Genomic DNA, 21,975 nt, shown 5'->3' on the forward strand with positions numbered 1-21,975 from the left:
TCGTATAATAGTTTCCACTTTTCATGCTAGATGTCGCCTCTAATTTATTCAATTACCGACCGTCATATTCATAGTTTTTTTTTATTATATCTAATAATAACAAATATGTGAACAAACATTCTGATATAAAAATTCAAATGAGAATCGTTTTTTAAACCTTAAACCCTCCTTTTTTTATTTAAACAAACAAATGCCACCATCTAACAGTGAAAATAGGAACTATTCGAGGACAAACTTGGGCGTTTTCCCGCTGGAGCGCTGTACGGAGGTCGGGATTTTAGTTTGGCTTTCTCACCGTGAGATGGCTATACTGTAGAAAGCGCGAAATTTGAAGCATTAATAAGAAGTCAATTATCACTTAAAAGAAAACGGATTTATAATATTTCCAAAATAATATAATATCGATTGGATAAAAAATTGATAGGAATATTTCTTAAAAACAAAAATTTCATTGTACTTTTGTATCAATATTAACTATTTACTCATTTTGAAACAGCCTGTATATTCATTGAAATGTCAGGCAATTTATGTTTCAAAGTTCAAGGTAAAAGATACGGAGAGATCAATTTTTGTATTGAATGACAGTGTAATTGTTAACTCATCTAAATGGAAACGCATTTGGAAAATTGTATATTTTGCAAAATCATAGAAAATAAAGAACCAGGTGAAAAAATTTACGAGGTACGAGAAATCTAACCCCACCTGTCAAAGTAACGAAGAATTAATAAAACACGTAGATATCAGTTTCTAATTAAAGTCATTGTTTATTGTAGGATGATTATGTGACGTGTATTAAGGACATCAATCCAGCTTCCACACATCACTATTTAATACTGCCAAATAAACATATACGTAACGCAAAAGAACTTAAAATAGAAGATGCCGAACTTTGTAAGTAATACAAAATAATAATTCTTGTATTCATTTTTCATATCTTATGCGTATAACTTAAAAACAATGGGAATTTTCAGATGACAAAATTGTGTCTACAGTGGATATCATAATAGAGCAACAAGGTCTTGATCGTGAAGCTACACGAACAGGATTTCATTGGCCACCATTTAACACAGTGGATCATTTACATTTACATGTTATTTCTCCCATAGAAGACATGACCTTTGTTAGAAAGTTTATGTTCAGACCTAACTCGTATTGGTTTGTGAGTGTATGTATTCCATGTACCTTATAACATTTGAAATTATTTATTTAACATTACTTTGCTAACGCTAACTTTTTCATTTTGCAGACAGACTATGTAAAATCCCACCTCCAGTCGTGCAGTTAATGCCAACTTTAGAGAACTATAACTAGTTAAGTACTAACTAGCTGCAATATCTACTTTGTTGGAAGAAAAATAAATAATGCTTAATTATTAATATCCTAATAATTAGTTGGTGTATCCAAATTTGTTCAATCAATCTTACTTTTGTAAAAGATTTATTTATATCAATACAAGCATTGTATGCTTAATATAAGTTCACATTAATTTTTAATTTACTTTAGACAGATGGTCTTTGGAAGAGTCCTTTTTCGTACATATACTTCCATTGTTCGCCGTTCGGATACGTATACTTTTCCAAGCAGTCGTCTTTGAATTTAGTCGAATATCCTGGAGCAGTGGGTGGCATGTAGCAAGCATTCAGAACTCGTACAGGATGCTCGAAGTGCTCGTGTTGTTGGTCGACGAATTCGATCACGCGATTTTCAGTAGACGTGTTCAAACTAATGAAATCCCACATTTGGAGGTGTTGAACCATTTCACACAGACCTACTCCACCAGCGTGCGGACACACGGGAACTAGAAGAAGATAATATTGTTGCAGCTATTTGGTTCACACTAACAGAAAATCCTATTTATCCAACTTACCTCTCATTTTCTTTGCCATGAAATAAACAGCTAATATTTCGTTAATTCCTCCTATCCTAGCCGAATCGATTTGACAATAACTAATTGCTTTTGCTTGTAGTAATTGTTTGAACATGACGCGATTTGCGCACATTTCACCAGTAGCGACACCGACGCCGTACGGTTTTAATTCATTAGCGATCTTAGCGTGACCTAACACATCATCCGGAGATGTCGGTTCTTCGATCCACGTTGGTTTAAACTTCAATAGCTGTTTCACCCACTCTATCGATTCGTCGACATCCCAAATCTGATTCGCATCCAGCATCAACTTGTTTTCGTATCCTATCATGTCGCGTATCAATTGGCATCTCTTTATGTCGTCCTTCAAGTTCTGACCAACCTTTGCCTTGAAGGATGTAAAGCCAAGGTCTAGAAACTTTTTGCAAAGACTTTTAACTTTCTCGTCGCTGTATCCAAGCCAACCGACTTGCGTCGTGTACGCTGGATATCCGTTCTTTTGTAAAAATTTTTCACGTTCCGCCTTTCCTCCTTCGTTATCCTTAAGCATCTGTAACGCTTCTTCCTTTGTGATAACGTCGGTACTACACAAAAGAAAAATGTTATGAGTATCATATTTATTTAATAAAATATTTGAGGCTTACCTCGGTAAATGTCAACCTCACGGTAACTTACATGTATCTGAAATCTATCGCAGAAACTAATTGCTCGGGAGTTAAATCGACCAGCAATTTCCAAACAGGTTTATTCTCAATTCGCGCCCACAAATCCCACAATGCGTTTATTATAGCCGCTGTGGCGAGATGAGTTACACCTTTTTCCGGTCCGATCTACGCTTTGTAACGTTTTTTATACGTATTGAAAACAGAAATCAACGTACGAAAAAATTTGTGCTATTATGTATTACCCATCTCAGCTGCGACTCGCTAGTCAATCTCCTCCAAAAGGATCCGAAGTTTTCAAAAATGTTATTAACATTTTGACCTTGTACCAAGTACGACATTGATCTGCATGCTTGAACGACTAAAGAGATTTTTGGAAAACGTTCGTTAATATTGATAATTAAGCTTCTCGAGGCATAGATCAATAATTATGTACCAATTTCCGTCCCTCTACCCAAAGTAAATGTTAGTCCGTATCCTTCGATGTCCTTGTTAGTCTTTATTGTTACGTACGCACAAGAATAATCGGGATCGGTGTGCTATAATTCAATAAAATTCCGTAAATAACACAACTCGATAATACAAACAATTCTAATAATGTTTTACCTCTTTTTGGAACAAAGAAAACATATTTTAATTTGCTACATATTCAACGATTCACATACCATAGCATCGCTTCCATCTGCTAACAACGATGTTGGAAATCTAATATCTTTCGCATCGATATCCGTGATTGTAATATCCATTTTTTATACAAATTTTGTTTACACGCGTTTAGCCGGTACGTTTGGTAACAATTTGCACGAAGCGTTAAACAAGAAATAACGAGTAAAGTTTTGGCGAGACTAAAGTATCAGTGGTGTTCCTTTTATCATATTACATAAAGATTCGAGTACATAGGCATTATCTCATCAACGCTGTATGAAATTTGATACGCGTCCGTAAAAAACAAATGTATTATTAGATAACGTAAATTTATCGATACGAGCAATTACTGAACATCTTTATTGGGGACATAGTAAAGATGCAGTATTTTGCCTCTTTGTTGTTTTTCATTTCTAAATTGGATCTAAAGGGGATAGTAGAGTTTCATTTAATTATCCAGAAGTTTGAAAATCTTATTCTAAATTACGATTTTCTTTTGTTAACAAATAAAGAAACTTCTAGAAGCTACTAAATTCAGCTAGCGGATCTGTTGGCCAAAGAGGAGAGGTGTACTCGATAATTGTCAATCTTCGTTTATTTGTACATATATACATCCAATGTAACATTAATTTTCGTTAATTCTATACCCTTGCAATGTCATAAAAGAAGCAACTGGAAACGACTGGAAATTTCCTTCTTGGCCCTCTGGCTCTGGTCAATATAGTTAGACACAGTACAACACAGTGACCCGTAGCTGATCGGTCGTTTCTATTTTATCTTCTACTTCATTCTTCTTCACGTTTATTAATTTCTATTGTTCTGTGTTCTAGTGTTCTATTGTTTTATTCATCCGTTCGTGAAAAATTTAGATCAGATATTCGAAACTATCGTGTGACGTGTTTACCGCGTCTTAATTATATCCGTTTCGTTACCGGCAGCCGGCGGAACAGTACAGTTACGCAGTTACATGTCAAACCGATTGCGAACACGTGCCAAAAGTATTTGTGTCGTTAATTACGACTCGTAATTGACTAAAAAGTTTGCTCACGATGGTACGTTTAGACGAAGACATGTCAGATCCATTTGAAATAATTGTGGGAACATACGAGCAATACTTACTTGGCTACAAAGTCAACAATATCGTTAACGTAAGTGTGGAATGTTCTAGTTGGGATTTTGTAGATCAGGTTTCTTGCCATATTTTCGTTTATTTTTTCATTCGATAACTTTACTTATCATGTCAGAAAGCGAAAATAAAACGTAAGGGCAAAAAAGTTGAAACAAGGTTCCCCGCGTAAAGTTGTTTTACATTCTAACCTGAAAACGTGCTTTTTAATTTTCAGGAATACAAAGTGGACAGGACCTTTGCGACGCATAGCCATGTCGCCAGTGTACGTAGTATCGCGACTAATAAACATTATTTGGCTTCAGGTGGAGCAGACGATTCCATCTGTTTATACGATATGCGTTACAGAACGGAGTCTGGTAAATTAGTCCATCACAATGGTAAGTACAAACTTTCACATTTATCTGTATATTTTATTTGTAATACAGTAAACCATACTTTTCATACAGATACCGTAAATTGCATTACGTTTACTCCTGATGCATCTCATATGTTTACATGCAGCAACGATGGCACTATAGCTGCCATTCATTGTGGCAATTGGCAAATGGAGAAACATTGGCTAAAACCTCATAAAGGTTTAGCTGTAAATACGTTTGCTATTCATCCTACTGGTAAAATAGCACTGTCCACTGGAGCCGATGGTATACTTAGAACTTGGAACCTAGTAAAAGGGAGACAAGCATACGCCACAAATTTGGTGCCCAGACTAAAGCTAGATGCTCGCAATGTTACCGTTTTAAAATGGAGTCCAAACGGCGAAAAATACTTGTTGGCTGCTAACCAAAGAATAGATGTGTATTCTGTACAATTCGCTGGTATCGACAGCGAAATTCAGTTTGACTCGAAGATTGTATGCGTGGAATTTTTAAGAGACAATTTAATCGCCGTTGGGTTAGAGAATGGTCGGATCAAATTTTACGATCTCGAAAAATCCGTGCAAACTATAGACGCGATAGCGCACGACATTAGAGTTAAATGTATGGCTTTTAAGGACGACTTGTTAGTTACCGCTTCCAGTTCCGGCGAAATTAAAGTTTGGAGATACAATAAACATAAATTACACATATTACAAAGCGTTAATTGTGGCGCTAGAATCACTTGCTTGACTCTCGCGATGCCATATAAAAATCTTAACTACGACGAAGAAGTGAAGTCCGAAGAGGAAGAAGAAGTAATACAGGAAAAGAAATTTCGACTTCGCCATGAGGTCGTCATCGAAAAAGAAGGTGATTGGGAGATAACACCGGTCAACGATCCCCAACTATCGATGGGAAAGAAATCGAAGAAAAAAAGACGGATGGAAGAAGTACAAGTCTCAAACGTTCCAGATAAGAAAAAGTCCAAAACGATTTTGAAGAAGAAGAAACGAGAGGAAGATGTAGTCGAAACCATCCCAAAGAAAAAGAAGAAATCGTCGTACGAGGAAGATACGAATGACAATCCTAAAAAAAAGAGAAAGAGAAGCGCTGTAACTTTAGAAAGCGAGCACAATCAACCCTGTGATAATGTTTCGGAGGCGGATAATGTAATTGTTAAGATACCGAAAAAGAAAATAAAACGATTGGAAAGAAACGACGGAGTCCGTCCCAAAAAGAAAAAAAAGAAAGCAACTCTTAACGAACCTGACGCAATTCCGACGAAGAAGAAGAAGCATTGAAGCTAGACAATTATAACACTGAGTAAATTTAAAAAATTTTATTCTCATTCTGTATAATATTTACAGATCGTTATTTCTGCTAAAAAATATGATCTAAACGTATTCTAGGTTACACGCTAGTACCTACGAATCAGTCTTAATGTAACTTTACCGCTACAGCTGTAACGTGTACACGGATGATCACCGAAATCAACAAAAGTTTGTTTGAGTTTTTTACGCGCGGCGTTCATTCGCGTAATTTACCACAATATACACTTATGAGGTGGGTTCATGGGACTTCCGACAGGACAGCTCCAAGCAGTCGCAAACTCTTCGTTGTTCGATAGAGTTCCGATCACTCTGAAGTGATTAGGTGCGTGAACTCCTTCCACCAGTTTAGATTTTAGCGCGCCGTTCGTATAATTACCACACCAGACCTGTACAATAAATATACATAATTTCGTTTCATCGTTTACCTTGTGTCGTTAATATTTGTCATACGAAAGCTTACTTGGGCGAAACCCACGAAGAACAATTGTTCGTGACTATATCCCACGAGACCAGGTAGAACTCGTTCACCGCCATTTCTCGCTTCTAATCGTTTATACGCTCTGTACGCTTCCCGTATGCCGCCATTATCGGCTATGTTTTCTCCCTGCGTGTTAATGCCGTTAATCTAAACAAAAGATAAGAATGAAAATATTTGCTCGTCGTGGTATCATATTGATGCCTACCTTGGCACACATGTATATTCGTCTCGTTCCTTATAAGAAACGTAATTACACTCACCGTGAAATTATCGCCCAACTCTGGCAAGTGATAGTTACTGTACTGTTTGATCATACACTCGACTTTCTTGAGGTAATGTTGCAATGTTTCGGCACTCCACCATTGCCTCAAATTCCCGGTCTCGTCGTATCTGCGACCTTAGGAGAAAAAATCATGTAATCGGAAGTCTATGTGAATTATGATTAACCCGCGAAAGCTTTATAATTTTGTATTAACTATCGACGACTAAAACGTCGAACGGATACCTTGATCGTCGAATCCGTGAGTAAGTTCGTGACCCATAATAGCGCCCATGGCACCGTAGTTTATGGACCTGTACCACGCGTAACGTTAGAAACATTCAATCGGAAGTGTAAACCTTCAAAGAGTTACACCAGGTCGGAGATGTAGAATACTCATAGTTCTTAACCATAATCGTCATATTTATCCTTCAGATGATACAATACAACTCGAAACGAAGACTTTCTATTTTATATCTCGTGAACTGTACAATTGATAATAAAAATGTTGTGTGAACAGACGAAAGATATAGTGATTTTTATCAGTATTCAATGAAATCTATGCGTTATTTTGAATCTTCCAACATGGCGTGCGCACGATGGTAACGATTTATACGTACTCTAGCCCGTTGCCATAGAATGGGGGATGCAGAATGCCAGCAGGAAAAGCTGCAAGTCAATATAATCTTGTAGCAATAGAACGAGGGAATTCTGTCCAAGTATTTTCAATACTTACTAACTGAGTTTAATATCGCGCTATAAAACGCGTTCACCGCCGTGCCCGTCGATATCCATCGATTTTTGTCTGGTTTCTTCCTCAAGGCATTCAAACTTTTCTTCATACCCGCGTCGGTCAGCTTCAGAAACGAGTCGAATAATCTTCCAGGGACGATATCCATCTGCAAAATATAACATTCGTTCGACGTATAGTTCAAAGTTGAAACGAGTGAAAAATTTACTTGGACAGCTCACCCCTTCGTAATATTTTTCCAGCTTCGTGACGTTGGTAATCCAATCGGGAATCCCCACGTAGGGTCTCATGGCTTCCAATTTCCGGTGCGCTCTAGCTCTCGTGCTAGCATCCATCCAGTCTAACTCAGACACCATCTCGTCGAACGCGGCCTTAATATCCAACAGCATCTCCAGTGCCTGAAAATTGATTTTACCGAAAACTTAAATTGGCTCCGACGTCGAAATACAAAAGTGATCAGTTTGACCGTACCTTTTCGCGAGCTCGATCGTTGAAATGCTTCTGCGCGTAAACATAACTGACAGCCATCCCGAAATTCGCGTTCGCGTTCCCAGTGCAGGCTTTCCATCTCGGGGTCTTCTCCTTCAGACCGAGAACCTTTTGCGAGAACTGGAAGCCTAGGTCGCGAAATCGTTGCAACGTTAACGGGGCGATCGTCGAGTAGATGCTCCACCATACGTACCGCCCTGAAACGTTACGAATAAACATTAAGTGCTCTTTAAAGCAGAATGCCTCTAGCAATTGAAAGAATTACACAAAAGATTATATATATTTGAAGACTCGGTATTAAACTTAATAGCCTGGAATTATAAGTACGTTTGTTACAATTATATCTTGATGTAAATCTAATTGAAAAATTCAGTTACTCGTGTTATCTAACAGTCTTGTATAACACGAACTAGAAAAATCTGACGACGGTGTTTGCAAAGGCGCTCCTTAAAGAGATGTTTCATTGTGAGTATCTGTCGATAGATAAGGTTGAAAGATGTCATTGAACCGCATTGCTTTTATCGCAAGTCGGTTAGCAATCAAAAGATATCGTGCTCGACTAATGCGGTTTTCTCAAAATATTATGATGGATAGATGGTACGTACCCACGGTAGCGGGTGGCGTGATCGCAAGCAGTTCAGGTAATTCCTGTAAATAGCGTAGATCCATTACGATCACACGGTCGAGGCCGGTGTTAATCGTCGCGTTCGTATCGTTGAACACACCTTCTACGTACTTTGTCCAGTTCCACTGAAACAGTAGAAAAAAGAAGTCTTGTTTATTAACATTCGTTAGGCTCGATAGTATCTTCCATTCTATTCTTCCGCTGTATTTACCTGTTGCGCGTGCAAGTCCGTAAGTTGTTGCAATTCGTCGATCGTCACGTCGTGGAAGACATGATTAGCGCTGCGTCTTTGCTCCGGTGTCGCCATAATCTGCATAATAGCGTGAAAAATGTTTGACACTCGTCTGAAATACTTGTATACATATTTGTACAGAGCGAGACATTCAAATAGGAACACCCAAGTATCCCAGTATTTTCTGACCGTACGAAAGAACTTTTTATGACAAAGGGACAAGCTACATCAAGAGACTACATCAAGACTGAAATTAGTGTAGCGTGCCTTTGTCGTAAAGAGTTTTCTCGTACGACTGTAAAGAAGTGTCCCCGTTTAAATGTCCCATTCCGAATATGTGTGTACATACCTATGTACGCGTGCACAAAAGTCGAGCGTACCGCGGACGATTACCCACCTTAGCGATTTTCGTACTAAAATCCAATATTTCAGTGGCAAAGCTGAGACTTTTGTTCCCGGCGCCAGCCAGCTCGACCATGGCTTTGATGTACTTCTTGTACTCGCTCAATTCCGATCGGAAACGTTGCGGATCGAGAAGATAGCGCTCGCTGAATCCAGGAGACGCTTGTTCCATCTACAAGAACGATAATATTTCCGGATCCGCGCGATAGAGATTTAATCTGACGTATTTGACGATCTACCATCATCCTGTTCCTCGACGTGTCGCGAACATCCTCGCTGATGTAGAATTTTAGAAACAGATCCAAGCCCAGGACTCTTTGCGTCTTTCCAGCGATCTCCGATGGATCCATAGGCGACGCGTTGCTTCGCGATGGTGGATCTTCTGGCAAACCGAGTCTGGCCAAGGTATCGTGGACCGGTTTCAATCCCAATGCTTCGACGCTTGCTGAAAAAATCGAGATCATTTATTCGATTCTTCTTAAAAGCGATGACACGATTTTTTAATTTCGTCGACGTTTCTTACCAGTGTCCAAGCAAGTTCTGTACAAAGCCCTGGCCATCTTGACCGGTTTCGGATCGTCCTCGTTGTCGGGCTCCTCGAGCAGGATCCTTAGATTCTTCAGGAGCTCCTCTCTCAGAAGGCTCAATTGGTCCCAGGAAGTTTGGCTCTGGGGTATGGGGTTCTTCGTGATCCAACCGCCGCAGGCGAATTTGTAAAAATCATCGCAAGGATCTACGGACCTGTTCATCGCCTCTATTATCCTCGCGGCTGGAAAGGTAAACAAATTGTCAAGCGATCGTCGATGGTCGTTCGTCATCGTGGAGGCCTGCAGTATTTACGCGATAATGAATTATCATTATGCAAATGGGCGTAAAATTGATACCGAACATTTCCATTTAATCGCGCCGCAAGGTTAATCGAGGAGAAAAATAGGATGACCTTGGTTTTACGCAAGTACGGTACCTGTCTTTACGCACTCCTCGCTTTGGCACATCTCTTTGTACTCTTCCCGACGGAACACTGCTATCTGTAAAGTTAGCGTTACGACCAAGGCAACCACGGTCACCGTCAACAAGCCCACGATTATCACCAGTTTCGTCTCCTTTCCGCCCAATTCCTTTCCCTCCCTCCGAACCTGCTGCCTGTTCGAATCAATCGGAAGAAGCATGGATGACAAAGTAGCTTTTGTTAAAAGAATACTCCGCGTAGAGTATTCCGTTTCCTCGTTTGTTTACATGCCTCTACCATTTGTCACAGAAAGATCTTACACAGAAAGATCCACGATATCTTCCAAAAAGATTAAGCTACCTCGTTGACCTCCTTATTTAACCCTCACGTGTATTTACAAGTGCGATTATTAAGAATTGAATCGTAAAGTTAACTCGGCACAGAGCTTTTCCTACCACTGATTAATCAGCAGTGAAAAGGTTAAAAAGCTATTACGCACTTACTTAATAATGGGTCCAATCACCTCCATTAGCCATTATGGTTCGACACCGTCTCAGCAGGCTTTCTACCAATTTTTCTACACGTCAGACGGACAACGACCTCCATATCTTGTATCAACATTTTCGCGAGCACATGCAAGCTAGATACCCACCTGCTGTTCGAGGGCAATGGTCTTTCCTTTGTACTATCGTCGGTATGCTTACGTGTATATTCTTTTCTGATAAGTAGAACTCTAGGTAAATAGCTTCTACCTCGCATCTCTTCTGTGACAAACTCTGTATACGCATTTTTTTTTTCTACAAGAATTCATGACAATGCTGCTGATTACCTCGAAACCATCGAGTTTTCCCTCGTTTCTTCTGGCTCATTTCTTCCATAGTCCTCCGGGTCGGTTACCTGGCGAAAACGAGAGATACGTCTTCATTTACGGTAAGTAGATCCTCGCCTCAAACAATGCTGTGTAAACTTTCGCGCTATGGAGTATCAAAGACACCATCTTCGCGCCATAATTTGAACAAATATCGAGGACTTCTCTAGACACGGAAAACTGTCGTGACAGTTAAGTGTCAAGGGATCAAAGTTCGCGATGTTGGTCGTATCAGGGATCATCGTTACGCACGCAGCGAAAATGCGACAAAACGAGAAACGCAAGGGGTCGGTTTCGGGTCGTGATATCTGTCATTCGACCATGTTCTTTTTCTCTCTTCGATAATTGCATCGCGGATAAGTTCTAATCGATCTAATCGAATTCGCCGGTTTATCCTCTGCCCGTTTACACGATCGATCATTTCACCTTGCTCCAGAATCGTTGGAATTACCTCGGCATTATTCTCCTCGCGCCCAATATCCTGCCCTCGGTCTCGAGGCATCCTTGATCCTTCGTCCTTCTCTCATCACGTTTGCCAAAATTGTCGAATCGATCGTTTCGCGAGAATACTAGCGACGAGATCAAGCATCAATCTACCTTGGAATGGTAATTCGATTAAAAAATGAACGCGCGAGGAGTTCCTTGGGGGTCCGAAAGCTAAGGTTCCGCGAGTTCATGGCCAATCGCATCTGGTATTGGAACTGATTCGTACTCACGAGTACAAATTGAACTTGATCCTATCGCTAGAGCAGAGATCGCTATGTTTTCGCGCATAGAACCGTCGTCGGATCGAAGGACGAGTTGAAGGGTTAATGGAACGAACGAATCCATTTCAGCCTTGGCCTGGAAAATGTAGGTTGCGGGAAGCTGCCTGCGTACGGCAGCTTAAAAAGTGACTACACGTGCAATACGACAAGACGCAAACCACGAACGCGCCACAACACAGCTTCAACGTTGTGTGCCCTCTACGAATAGAACGACTTCTTTATCGATGATCGCTTAGCCTGGCACTGATACATTAGGGAATCGGTATGAATCGTTGCGTCTTTGATGCAATCTTTTCTCCTAGTCTCTTTCAATTTGCAAATGATATTCCGCACAAGTGCTTCGTACACCTTCAGACATTCAAGACAGGACGATCCTTTGAATCTCCGACCCAGTAGTCGACACGATTATTTTTATTATTCTCGCGGTGCAATTCCATTTCAAGTATTCGACGGACCGCGAATTCGTGTCAAGCTCGAGCGACTATTTTGCCAGCGACTTCAATTTCTCGAACCGATCCAGTCGGAGCAGTAAAATCGAGAAGGACGGGCCTCTGTCCACGCTCCACTTCCTACCGAACCTATTCAATCTTCGTGCCGATCTTCGCTTAGGCATGCCTAATGCACGCAACACCATAGTAGATAATTTGCGTTGTGCAATAAACCGATGTGTACATATGTATATATTGTACTCGCTGCGCTTACGAGTTATACAACAAAGTTTGCACGAAGTTAATCCCCAACAAAGATTCTCCGCGCGAAGACACGGCATCCTTCGTGACGAACGAAAAGGTATAAATACATCGGTCTAAGAGCTTGGAAAGGAGTTAGCCGATATTGACCGTGAACGTGATCGTCGATTCTATTCGCGGTGCGAGTCGTCACGGTTCCGATCGCATAGTTAACGCAGCTATCCTTCATCGAGCCGCGGCTATCCACTTTTTTCCATCTTTCACGAAACGTAACTGTGAGATGCACACCTTCCAAGACGTCGCTTTGTAAGCAAGATAAAGATGTTCCAATAATAATAATCATCATAATAATTCCTACTCATGGCAATAGCGATGCACGCCTCGATAACAAGGACTCACCATCTTCCCAATGACAATGAGACTCGTCGGTGAACAAACGAAGGCGTTGCATCGTCGCCTCTATGCGGCTTATGTTTTATGCAAATCGATATATGCCCGCGAGACAAACGAAGAGAGAAAGAAAAGCTCAATGACTCGCTGGTAAGAATATCGCGGGGACGGGACGAGCAATGTCACGATGATCCTGATTATTCTTGTTCCTCGCGACACATTCGAGGTCGCGACGGTGCATGTTCGTGGCCGCGAATGAAAAATACAATCGAGGAGCGTCTCATCCTTCGCGTTCACCTTGTATCTCATCTTCTGGTCTCCTTTGTCTTTTCCGTTTCCCCGACTTCCGCTCGTTGCTCTGAAACAAAGAATTATTGACAGAAACGTTCCATGCTTCGACGCTGAACATAATTTGCCTCGACGTCGCCATACGTCCATCACGAATCCAAACGACAATTCATTTCGAACCGATGAAATATCTGCGTGTCCTTTTTCGTTCTCGCCACCTTGGCCGTTTCCTTCTTGGACAACGGACCGTTATCCTTTTTGAGAAACGACTGTAATAGGAATTTATAGGGGAGTGTGACGTACTTTTGGAAAATCAATCGTTTTCGAGAATACTTTTGCTAAAAATACTAGTATTTCCATACAATCGTAGCGTACTAAATTACCGTAACGTGCTTATAAATGTTTTAAGAAAACACATGCTTTCAAAAATCGAACGTCTCCGGTTTGATGCATCGACAGCAATCGTACATCGCGCAAATTGCATAGACGACTCGTTAGGATCTTCGACGTATCCGTTGATCGTTTGCCAAAATGTATACATATTGGTATCGAAGGCTAGGCCGTGCGTAAAATTCGACTGCGTATAGTTTTGTCGCGGTAAAAAATGTTTGCCGAAAAAGTTAAGCGTGTTCATCACCCGTCAAAAAGCATACATCGGTCTACGCGGTTCGAAATTAGCCACGGCTATTTTTACAGGATTCTGTCTCACTTTCCGCGGGATTACAGTTCACTGAACGTACGCTGCGAAGTAAACGAAATGTTGGCCAAGTATCTACGCGAGACACGTGCCCGCTGACTTAACCACCCGTCTATCATCCGTGGTTGTCTTTCTATATCGTCCACTTTTCCTTTCGATCTCCAAACTTTTGCCAGAGTATAAAACAGTTGGACCTATCTCCCTTTCTTAATATCCGATACGTTTTCTCGATAACCGCTTTAATCTGTATTTTTTCGAAAGTATTGGAAAAATAAATGAAATACCATGCTTACCTGCCGTCGGTGTCTGTGGTCTACGTTAAATTCGCATATTAAACAATTAAGTTCCAATGTCCGTCGAAGCGTCGACAAACGAGATCTTAATCGAGAAAGAAAAGGACGCTGCCTCGCGCGATAATTACGAGACTTCAATGATATTTTTTCCTGCGGATTCGTTGGTTCTGTCGCGTCACGATTTTTACTCCGCGCATCCACGCTTCTGAATCCCCTGGAAGGATGCGACACGGAACCGATAGTAAACTAAACTGATGTTTCGGCTTGCGAACCAGCAAGTGTAATCTTCGAATCCCCTACCACTTCCGCGCCACGATACCGCCATACAACCGACCAGGAACGGCCGACGATGAACTTGTCTTTGTTCTTCTTTAGTCATATTTTTCCTCTCTTCGTTGTCGCATACTTGTCCCGTCCTTTGCCATCTCTATTAACACGCTAAACGCAAGGAAAATATTTCATTTCTTAAAATAATAATCATTACGCGTGTTTCAAATATTTTTTCGTTGCGAAACACGTTGCGTTTTATATAAAAAATCATGTTTATTCTTTTCAAAACATTTACACTTTGCATTGTTCGAGATTATATATTTTTCCTTGTACAGATTAGAAGTTGCACAATGCGACACGGGAAAAATCCCGTGACAAATTGAATTACTTTTTCCTGCTAGGATTTTAAAATAAAGTCCTACGTCCAGAACGCAACGCACGTTGCGTTGTTAATGTAATCGTACTAATCGTACGAATCTGTTTACTAACGATTAGAACGATCCTATCGATCTTTACCGCGACTCATCGCAGGAATCCAAACGATCCTCGCTGCGCGCTTCGCATAAACGATTATCATTGTTTTCCTATCCTCTTTTTCCTCTTTTCTTTTGTTGTGTTTTGTACCGTCGCGTCGCGTTTGTATGTTCTTGTCCAATTTGAAAATAAGATAATAGTAGCTGCTGTTATTGTTTTCAGGGACCATCTTAGGACTTTTCGTTACGATTATGGGTAAGGCTTTCACGCAAGCGTGTACATTCCTGGAGTCGGGGGACGATCGGTGAATATCGTTGATATTCGTCGATGCTCGGCCATTAATATTTAAAAGCCGATGGATTTAGTTGTATTCGGCATTCGTCGCGACGCAACCGACGTAGAAACATCGCTTGCCTCGCTACCGCGCCCGGCACGGTACGAATCGTAATCTGTCCCAACTCGAGGATTTTGATTGCACTTTATCTTGGCCTCTTTGATTCGATGAACTCGTTACGCACTGTTCCTTCGTCAGTTGGACGAGATCAACGAATCACTTTCGGTCGAATCCCCGCGTTCAGCGCACGTCTGGTCTACGATTCTGTCCGCTTTATCGTAAACGCGAGGTCGCGCTGGCGAATTGCGTACTCCTGTCGTGTTTTCACTATATAATTAAAAACAAAAATTTTCTTTCGGGTCTTGGTTTAATAAGCGTGGCGACATGACGATACGAACTCTTCAGTCGAGATAGCCAGAAAGATAAATAGTTGTATCTAAATTTAAATTTGCCAAGGTGATTGCATAAAAAGATGCGATGATTTCATAATCATGCAAATTTCATAAATGGGATCGGCAATTCCCTCCTAAAGTCTTCTACAATCGCAATGACTGCTTACGAGTTAATTGGTTACGGTCACCATTTGCGATCAACGGTCTTTGTAGATAAATGCCAACCTTCTAAAAATAAGAAGTCGTCAACGGATAGAAATATCGAGTTGCTCTAAAAGTGATATCTAGTACAAAGTTTACACGAACGCGTTATCGACAAAAAGAGGAAAAATAATGGTGCACTTTAGCAAAGCTGAAACAGGCTCCTATCGCATCTCGAAATTTCCTCGTTCGAGATAATAATCAACGCGGTTCGAAACAACAATTGTACTAATATCTAATTACCGAGAACTCGAAAAACGATACAAGTTCCCGGAAGACTCGCGTACAACCTATAAGAATTCAAGTAACCCTTCGCAATCCTACCAATTAGTCTGTAAGATGGCAATCAACTCCAATCAGTTTTTTCTTGATTTTCAGAGTTACGCAATGATCACGACCAGATCGTGGCAATTTGTCGGATTACAAAGTATTTTCCACCGTCAACCTGAAAAAGGTGAACGTTAACCAGTTAAGCTAAGCAAGGCAACTGACTCGATTTGTCTGCGCTCGTTAACCGCAGTGCGACTGATATGAAATTAAATAATTGCTTCGACACACATTCCGCGTAGACGGCACCGTCGATAACAATGTAAATTGACTCAACTGGCAGGATCTATTTCGTTCGCAAAAGCAATCGCGTACCTTCTCGTCTCGACTGGTACGAACGAACCTTCTCCGCTGGGCATGGGAAGAAAACGGTAAAAGAATCCGTGACTACTTTATTAAAAATGTAAAACAGAGTAATCCAGGTATAAAGATGAAACTGTACACGAAGAACGTCGGCTTTACGAATCGTGGTATCTACAGTAATTGGTATCCTTGATCAGCTCCTGAGGGATCAGCTCTTCGGCTGGCAATTGATGCGACATCGTCGCCGCGTAACTTTCTACTTCCTTAAAGATTCTCAACAGATTTCCACCGACCAATTTCTTGATATCCGAGGCCGACCATCTTCGATCCCTCGTCAATTCCGCCAACAACAGAGGGTAACCGGAAACGTCCGGAAGTTCGACCGGCGGACTAAAGATAGGCGAATATTAGATCATCGTGTATCGCGCGAGACAGCGTTTCCCAAACCTTGTCAGTCACCTTTTCCTTTTGAGAAAGGAGACTCATATTTGCAAAGGATATCACTGTAAATACATACGGTTTGAGAAACACTTGAGTAAGAGATGAAGTTCGCTAAAATAAATTACGAACGTTAAATCACTCCACCAACCTTAGTATACCGTCGTAGCCAGCGCCTAGACCCACATGATTAACACCAGCTATTCGTCGTATATGATTGATGTGAGCTGCAAAGAGACAAGCATACGGGTGGTTCGTCGCAAAAACGTTCGTCCATCTTTTTCTATGCGTTTCGAGCAGCGTAGAAAATTTCTACTTTGATAACATGTGTAACATAGTATACTATAAAGTTCACTCGTTACGCATACCTATGACGTCGTATATGGAGGCTCTATCACCGCAGTTCAAATGCGCGCTGTCGAAGCTGACCATGACCAGACCACCGTTCACAGACTGTAAAAAAAAAGTGATAAAAATCGACTGATTTATCGGTAAACGAATGATATACAAGATGGCTCGTCTGAGGCTGAAACCTATGGCATCGTTGCTTTGACCGAGACGTCGAAAGAAATTCCAAATATCAAAGGTCACTCGTATCGTGTAATTTTCTTACAAAAAAGTTACTCACATTGATAAATTATCGTTAATTAAGAGGAGGGGAAAACGCACAATCGAACATAAGTAAATGGTTTAGATTTCTGTCTGTGGCGATTCACCGTCGCGTATATCGAACGATCTCGAGGACGAAAGATCGAGGAAAGTATTAAAGAAAATCGATGAAATGATTCATTGGTTCGCTTTCTTTTCTTACCAAGTTGCGAAGCACGTCGTCTGGAACGTTGCTGGACGAATTACAGAGAGCTTTGGCCGCGCTATGAGAAAATATCACCGGGGTTTTGGTCGTCGCCAGAGCGTCTCTCATGGTTCTCAACGAAACGTGAGACAAATCCACGAGCATCCCCAATCGATTCAGCTCCTTAACGACAGCTTTGCCGAACATTGACAGCCCGCCACTGTGAAAACCCAGCGACGCGTCCGAGTTTGGATCTTCTACCGTACACGAATCCGCCCTGGGAACAGGAAATCGATTGTCTCTGTCCTTTGTACCATCAACGATGCGCGAGACAGCATCGACACTTACCAAGGAGTGTTGCACTTATGCGTGAGAGTCATATATCTCGCTCCTAGTCGATGAAAGCTCCTCAAGACCGCCATGGAGGTGCCTATGCTGTGACCACCCTCGATTCCTACCAGACTCCCAATCACGCCGTCCTTGTGCGCTTTCTCGAGCTCCTTGCTGCTCGTCACCAGTCTTATTCTCTTCGGGTACCTCGACGCGAGTCTACGCACCACGTCAATCTGCTCCAGGGTGAGCTGTACCGCGTCGAGGAATTGCGCCTCGCACGGAACGTACACGGACCAGAATTGTCCGCCCACGATACCTTGTCGCAACCGTACCAAGTCGGTTTGCCACCGAGGACCCCAGCTCTCGTTTCGCGACAAGTCCTCGTCGAACGGAAAGTCTTGCAACTTTGTGTTTCCTCGATGCTTCCGGAGGTTCCACGCGAAATCGTTGTGCCTGAAAGATGGAGCCAAGTTTAGCCGAATAATTCGACGATCGCGTACGGCAGGCATGTCCAACTCGGTGGCTGTGCGAGCTCTCTTTGGAAACAAAGACACGTCTTTTCCACGGTGTTCGCTCTCACGGCTGCGGATCGCTCCTGCTCGTCACAGGTCAGTTGGGCGTGCCTAACGTACGGAGTAGGGTCGTTCGAAACGATCTAATTTACAAAATGACGGTTACCCATCGACGAGAGGAATCTCGGAGAGCATTCGGTGCACAACTTGAAGCCTAACTTCCAACAAGTGCGAGCTTCGCAGTTCTAAAGCTAAAGGTAATCCTACACCGGCGACCAAGGCACATCCGAGGAATAAGAAACCTGCCATCACTATCCACCTTCTCAGCATACTTCGTCCTGCATCGTACGTATAGGCCAATTCAATTCGCAATTCAGATCTTTCGGTGTGTAATTGACGTTTTTGTTCTACGAATTTCTCTATCCTCTTTCGGAGAATTTCTCTCGGAAACGGTCAGACGATTTCGAATTTCTCGATCGGAGATCATTTCCCCTTTCATCGACTGGCGAAATCACTCGTGGCGAAACCGTCGTCGTACACCGGTACGTGTCCCGGTCGTCTCGATTTTTGTAACGCAGTCAGGACCGAATTGAGATACGAGTTCGCATAGTTTAGCGGTCCACGAAGACTTTTCGAATAATTTCTATTCGAAAACGTATCGATAAGTAACGATTGCGTGTTTATTTTTCTTTTAATTCGGTCCTGACCGCGTCAAACGAGCTCGTCGATCCGTGAATCGAATGGAAATCGTATCTAATCTCGCTCGTGGAACGCTTCTGCAGTCTGCTCGTCTCACTTTTCGCGCGGGCAAAAGTCACGGTTGCGGAGCAAGTTCACCGATGTGCGAAATTAGAGAAAAGGGAGAAAAGCGATTAATCGGTGGCGATAGGTTGGCCGGAAGCGAAATGAAACAGCTTAGCGCGACTATTCCTCTTTATAGAGACGTGAATTATTTCGATTCAAAGAAATTACTCGAATATTTCTGCGCAGAAACGACCGAAAAAATTTAACATGCGCGCACGGTCGATATATATTTTTTTGGCCAGAGATGGGCCAAATTTTAAATGATGATCGGGTTTTTATTCAACACACGTTGAACAAGTAGAAATGTCACTGTTCATTGAATTCACGTCGTCTATTACTTCAATCAAATTTTGTTTATCTCTGATCGTGACTGGTGTGTATCCATAGCGCGTGGAGAAATATAGCGATCTCTGAAGAATATTTGCCGTACACGAATTCTGTATTATCGTAGAACTTTACAAAAGAAACAGTTACGTTTAACTCGAAGTTATTGGCCACGCATTTGCAGCTATCAGACAGTTGTTCAATAAAAAAAAAGAAGTCTAACATGCCCTGTACGTGTTTTAATTTTCAAGCTATATTTGGTTCACGCACTATACGTATGAAGTGTATAAAGGTTTGCGTGTTGAACCTTGCTTATTCGTTAGGGACATACCGCTTTCCCTCGGTGGATCTTTGTCGAGGGATGTAGAGACACCTGAATCCTTTGTATGGTGTAGCGCATCGCCATTAGGCAATTTTCTCATGAGCTCTGGCGACGATAGCTGCAAGCAAGTCTAAAAAGATATTATTATTGCATTATGCCGATTGAATGACGATATTCCTGATTTTATAAAACATCAAATTTGTACGCTTAGGGGACAATTCGTTCTTTTAAAGAACCTCACCGCTTGTAATCACTTCCGATCGTACACTTGGCTCGTTTCCAGAATCATCGCGTGGTTTGAATTTCAAAAACTTGTCGTAGTCTTCTCCGCGCGTAAAACATTATGCTTTTCATTTTCACGCTTTTAAAACAGTCTTGAGAAACGAACAAAAGATGATTAATGCCATCGAGGTCGATTTCTTTTTCTATCGTACTTTGAATATTTAAAAAAATGCAACTAATGTGTTGTTAGAAGAAACAAAAAATATCTCAAGTCCGTATTGAAAGTTCGATACGCGTGCTAATTTTCGTTTTGATCCGATTATTTCTTCCTATACAAAAATATATATAAATATGTACAGAATGAAATCAGAATTTTCAGCCTAATGTTCTCGACTGCTCCTTTAACAGTGTTCGCTTTGTCAACTGGCGAACATCGATGATACAGCCGTGGAATCATCAAAAATACAGCGATATAGTTAACATAATCGAAGAATTTACTTGAGATTGTGAATTACCTCTAATATGTCGACTTCTTTTCTTCTTGGAGGCGGTGACCGATAAACCATGCCATCTTTATTTACTCCGTAAAGCTCAAACATGTTTCCCTTCTTTTTAGAATCACTCTGTTGCCTCTGCGAAGAGTTCCTTAGGACCGTAAATACTGAAGGGAGCGTCTCGTGTCGTGGGGCATTAACGCATGCGTCAACCCTCGTATCGACCCAATATTGGGGAAACGTTTCAAATCTAAAAAATTACACTAAAACGGCGAAATTTTGTTTAAAAATTCATCAAACGACACTACATTCCTGTGACCAAGATACTCGGTTACGCAAGCATACGCACCTACGAAGTGTAATTCAATTCATTGATGTGATACGCAGTCGCGATTCGTCGAAAGCTTACGCTTCGCAAAACAACATTTTCATTGACGTTTTTAAAACTTTGTCTGCGCGTCTTCAGCATTTTCGCATTCATCGCGAAAAAGAATTACGTACGACCCTTGTTCCATTAACAAATAACACGATAAAGATATTAATTAACGAAACTAATAGAATAAACTCTTAAATTCCTTAAAAAGTACGCGTTTGTTAAAAGAAACCCTTCGTTTGTTACTTTATCTCTTCTTGATTACTTATTAAAAATATTTTTTGTTTCGATTTATACAAAAATGTTGAAGATACATTTCTGGGCTCTAGTGTCATCAAATAAGCCTCCAGGTCCTGGCAATCGATGAGAAATGATTATAAACACAATAATACTCCTACGGATTTATATATATGTATACACGGTGTCCCAAAAATGTTGGAGGTCCTTGAAAGGGGTGGTTGGGGAGGTAATTTGAAACAACATTTTCCTTAGCGAAAATGTTGTCCGAGGCTTTGTTTAGGAGATATTAACGGAAAACACTGACCAATCAGAGCGCGAGTAATCCGGTGGAACGGCCGCGGTAGCCTATGAGCGCGGCCGCCTAGCGCGTAGCCTGCGCTCCACCGGGATACTCGCGCTCTGATTGGTCAGTGTTTTCCGTTAATATCTCCTCAACGAAGCCTCGGACAATATTTTCGCTAAGGAAAAAGTCGTTTCAAATCACCTCCCGAACCACATCTTTCAAGGTGTTACAACATTTTTGGGACACACTGTATAAACATGTAAACGTGTAAATTTGAAAAACGTACATTTCGCGCTCGTTCGAGAGCACGGGAAGTCGCGAGGCACGCGTCGCTTCCAGGCTGCGCAGGAGGATATGCGCGAAAGGTGA

General features: G+C 41.4%; 5 protein-coding genes across 7 annotated transcripts; 2 read left to right on the forward strand and 3 right to left on the reverse strand.

The window, feature by feature from the left end:
• Positions 1 to 496: 496 nt before the first annotated feature.
• LOC128886218 (adenosine 5'-monophosphoramidase HINT3-like) lies at positions 497 to 1,376 on the forward strand. The gene is made up of 4 exons (XM_054140920.1): positions 497 to 681; positions 774 to 891; positions 972 to 1,165; positions 1,247 to 1,376. The coding sequence occupies exons 1-4, from the start codon at positions 607 to 609 to the stop codon at positions 1,283 to 1,285; spliced, it is 426 nt and encodes a 141-aa protein (XP_053996895.1). The 5' UTR covers positions 497 to 606; the 3' UTR covers positions 1,286 to 1,376.
• Positions 1,377 to 1,420: 44 nt separating this feature from the next.
• Positions 1,421 to 3,424, reverse strand: LOC128886208 (mitochondrial enolase superfamily member 1-like). Its single transcript, XM_054140902.1, has 6 exons — positions 3,195 to 3,424; positions 2,966 to 3,068; positions 2,775 to 2,890; positions 2,543 to 2,697; positions 1,868 to 2,451; positions 1,421 to 1,798 (listed from the first exon to the last, which is right to left on the reverse strand). Exons 1-6 carry the CDS (start codon positions 3,273 to 3,275, stop codon positions 1,500 to 1,502), a joined length of 1,338 nt encoding a protein of 445 aa, XP_053996877.1. The 5' UTR covers positions 3,276 to 3,424; the 3' UTR covers positions 1,421 to 1,499.
• Positions 3,425 to 3,992: 568 nt separating this feature from the next.
• On the forward strand, positions 3,993 to 6,211 carry LOC128886206 (p21-activated protein kinase-interacting protein 1-like). Its single transcript, XM_054140899.1, has 4 exons — positions 3,993 to 4,322; positions 4,518 to 4,680; positions 4,750 to 5,982; positions 6,069 to 6,211. Exons 1-3 carry the CDS (start codon positions 4,224 to 4,226, stop codon positions 5,958 to 5,960), a joined length of 1,473 nt encoding a protein of 490 aa, XP_053996874.1. The 5' UTR covers positions 3,993 to 4,223; the 3' UTR covers positions 5,961 to 5,982; positions 6,069 to 6,211.
• On the reverse strand, positions 5,984 to 14,433 carry LOC128886198 (neprilysin-4-like). 2 transcript variants are annotated; one of them, XM_054140854.1, is made up of 17 exons: positions 14,168 to 14,433; positions 13,187 to 13,247; positions 11,005 to 11,072; positions 10,191 to 10,369; positions 9,750 to 9,995; positions 9,466 to 9,671; positions 9,222 to 9,398; positions 8,804 to 8,902; positions 8,573 to 8,717; positions 7,950 to 8,164; positions 7,700 to 7,876; positions 7,464 to 7,626; positions 7,348 to 7,396; positions 6,974 to 7,041; positions 6,729 to 6,865; positions 6,451 to 6,615; positions 5,984 to 6,376 (listed from the first exon to the last, which is right to left on the reverse strand). In XM_054140854.1, the coding sequence occupies exons 2-17, from the start codon at positions 13,196 to 13,198 to the stop codon at positions 6,200 to 6,202; spliced, it is 2,283 nt and encodes a 760-aa protein (XP_053996829.1). In that variant the 5' UTR covers positions 13,199 to 13,247; positions 14,168 to 14,433; the 3' UTR covers positions 5,984 to 6,199. The 2 variants fall into 2 exon arrangements, with proteins under 2 accessions (XP_053996829.1, XP_053996828.1); XM_054140853.1 differs by lacking the exons at positions 13,187 to 13,247; positions 14,168 to 14,433 and adding an exon at positions 11,495 to 13,158.
• A 2,109-nt stretch (positions 14,434 to 16,542) lies between these two features.
• On the reverse strand, positions 16,543 to 21,434 carry LOC128886207 (dipeptidase 1-like). 2 transcript variants are annotated; one of them, XM_054140900.1, is made up of 8 exons: positions 20,732 to 21,421; positions 20,004 to 20,124; positions 18,711 to 18,882; positions 18,048 to 18,485; positions 17,718 to 17,976; positions 17,275 to 17,359; positions 17,058 to 17,133; positions 16,543 to 16,858 (listed from the first exon to the last, which is right to left on the reverse strand). In XM_054140900.1, the coding sequence occupies exons 1-8, from the start codon at positions 20,813 to 20,815 to the stop codon at positions 16,624 to 16,626; spliced, it is 1,470 nt and encodes a 489-aa protein (XP_053996875.1). In that variant the 5' UTR covers positions 20,816 to 21,421; the 3' UTR covers positions 16,543 to 16,623. The 2 variants fall into 2 exon arrangements, with proteins under 2 accessions (XP_053996875.1, XP_053996876.1); XM_054140901.1 differs by having other exon boundaries at positions 16,831 to 16,971; positions 20,732 to 21,434.
• Between the last annotated feature and the right edge of the window lie 541 nt (positions 21,435 to 21,975).

This window comes from Hylaeus anthracinus, unplaced genomic scaffold (genome assembly GCF_026225885.1).
Source record: "Hylaeus anthracinus isolate JK02 unplaced genomic scaffold, UHH_iyHylAnth1.0_haploid 11982, whole genome shotgun sequence".
NCBI lineage: Eukaryota > Metazoa > Arthropoda > Insecta > Hymenoptera > Colletidae > Hylaeus > Hylaeus anthracinus.

Bases quoted from the DNA above. Each gene is read 5' to 3' on its own strand.
- LOC128886208 (XM_054140902.1), bottom strand. From the start codon at position 3,275: ATGGATATTACAATCACGGATATCGATGCGAAAGATATTAGATTTCCA. The intron at 2,891-2,965 runs GTACATAATTAT...AAATCTCTTTAG, and splicing joins GGGTAGAGGGACGGAAATTG to TCGTTCAAGCATGCAGATCA. The intron at 2,698-2,774 runs GTAATACATAAT...TACAAAGCGTAG, and splicing joins GCGAGTCGCAGCTGAGATGG to ATCGGACCGGAAAAAGGTGT.
- LOC128886206 (XM_054140899.1), top strand. From the start codon at position 4,224: ATGGTACGTTTAGACGAAGACATGTCAGATCCATTTGAAATAATTGTG. The intron at 4,323-4,517 runs GTAAGTGTGGAA...TTTAATTTTCAG, and splicing joins AAGTCAACAATATCGTTAAC to GAATACAAAGTGGACAGGAC. The intron at 4,681-4,749 runs GTAAGTACAAAC...CTTTTCATACAG, and splicing joins TAAATTAGTCCATCACAATG to ATACCGTAAATTGCATTACG.
- LOC128886207 (XM_054140900.1), bottom strand. From the start codon at position 20,815: ATGTTTGAGCTTTACGGAGTAAATAAAGATGGCATGGTTTATCGGTCA. The intron at 17,977-18,047 runs GTAAGTGTCGAT...TCCTGTTCCCAG, and splicing joins CATAAGTGCAACACTCCTTG to GGCGGATTCGTGTACGGTAG. The intron at 17,360-17,717 runs GTAAGAAAAGAA...TTTTTTTTACAG, and splicing joins ACGACGTGCTTCGCAACTTG to TCTGTGAACGGTGGTCTGGT.
- LOC128886218 (XM_054140920.1), top strand. From the start codon at position 607: ATGGAAACGCATTTGGAAAATTGTATATTTTGCAAAATCATAGAAAAT. The intron at 892-971 runs GTAAGTAATACA...GGGAATTTTCAG, and splicing joins AATAGAAGATGCCGAACTTT to ATGACAAAATTGTGTCTACA. The intron at 1,166-1,246 runs GTATGTATTCCA...TTCATTTTGCAG, and splicing joins ACTCGTATTGGTTTGTGAGT to ACAGACTATGTAAAATCCCA.
- LOC128886198 (XM_054140853.1), bottom strand. From the start codon at position 11,545: ATGCCTCGAGACCGAGGGCAGGATATTGGGCGCGAGGAGAATAATGCC. The intron at 6,866-6,973 runs GTATCCGTTCGA...TTTTCTCCTAAG, and splicing joins TCACGGATTCGACGATCAAG to GTCGCAGATACGACGAGACC. The intron at 6,377-6,450 runs GTAAGCTTTCGT...TTTATTGTACAG, and splicing joins TCTTCGTGGGTTTCGCCCAA to GTCTGGTGTGGTAATTATAC.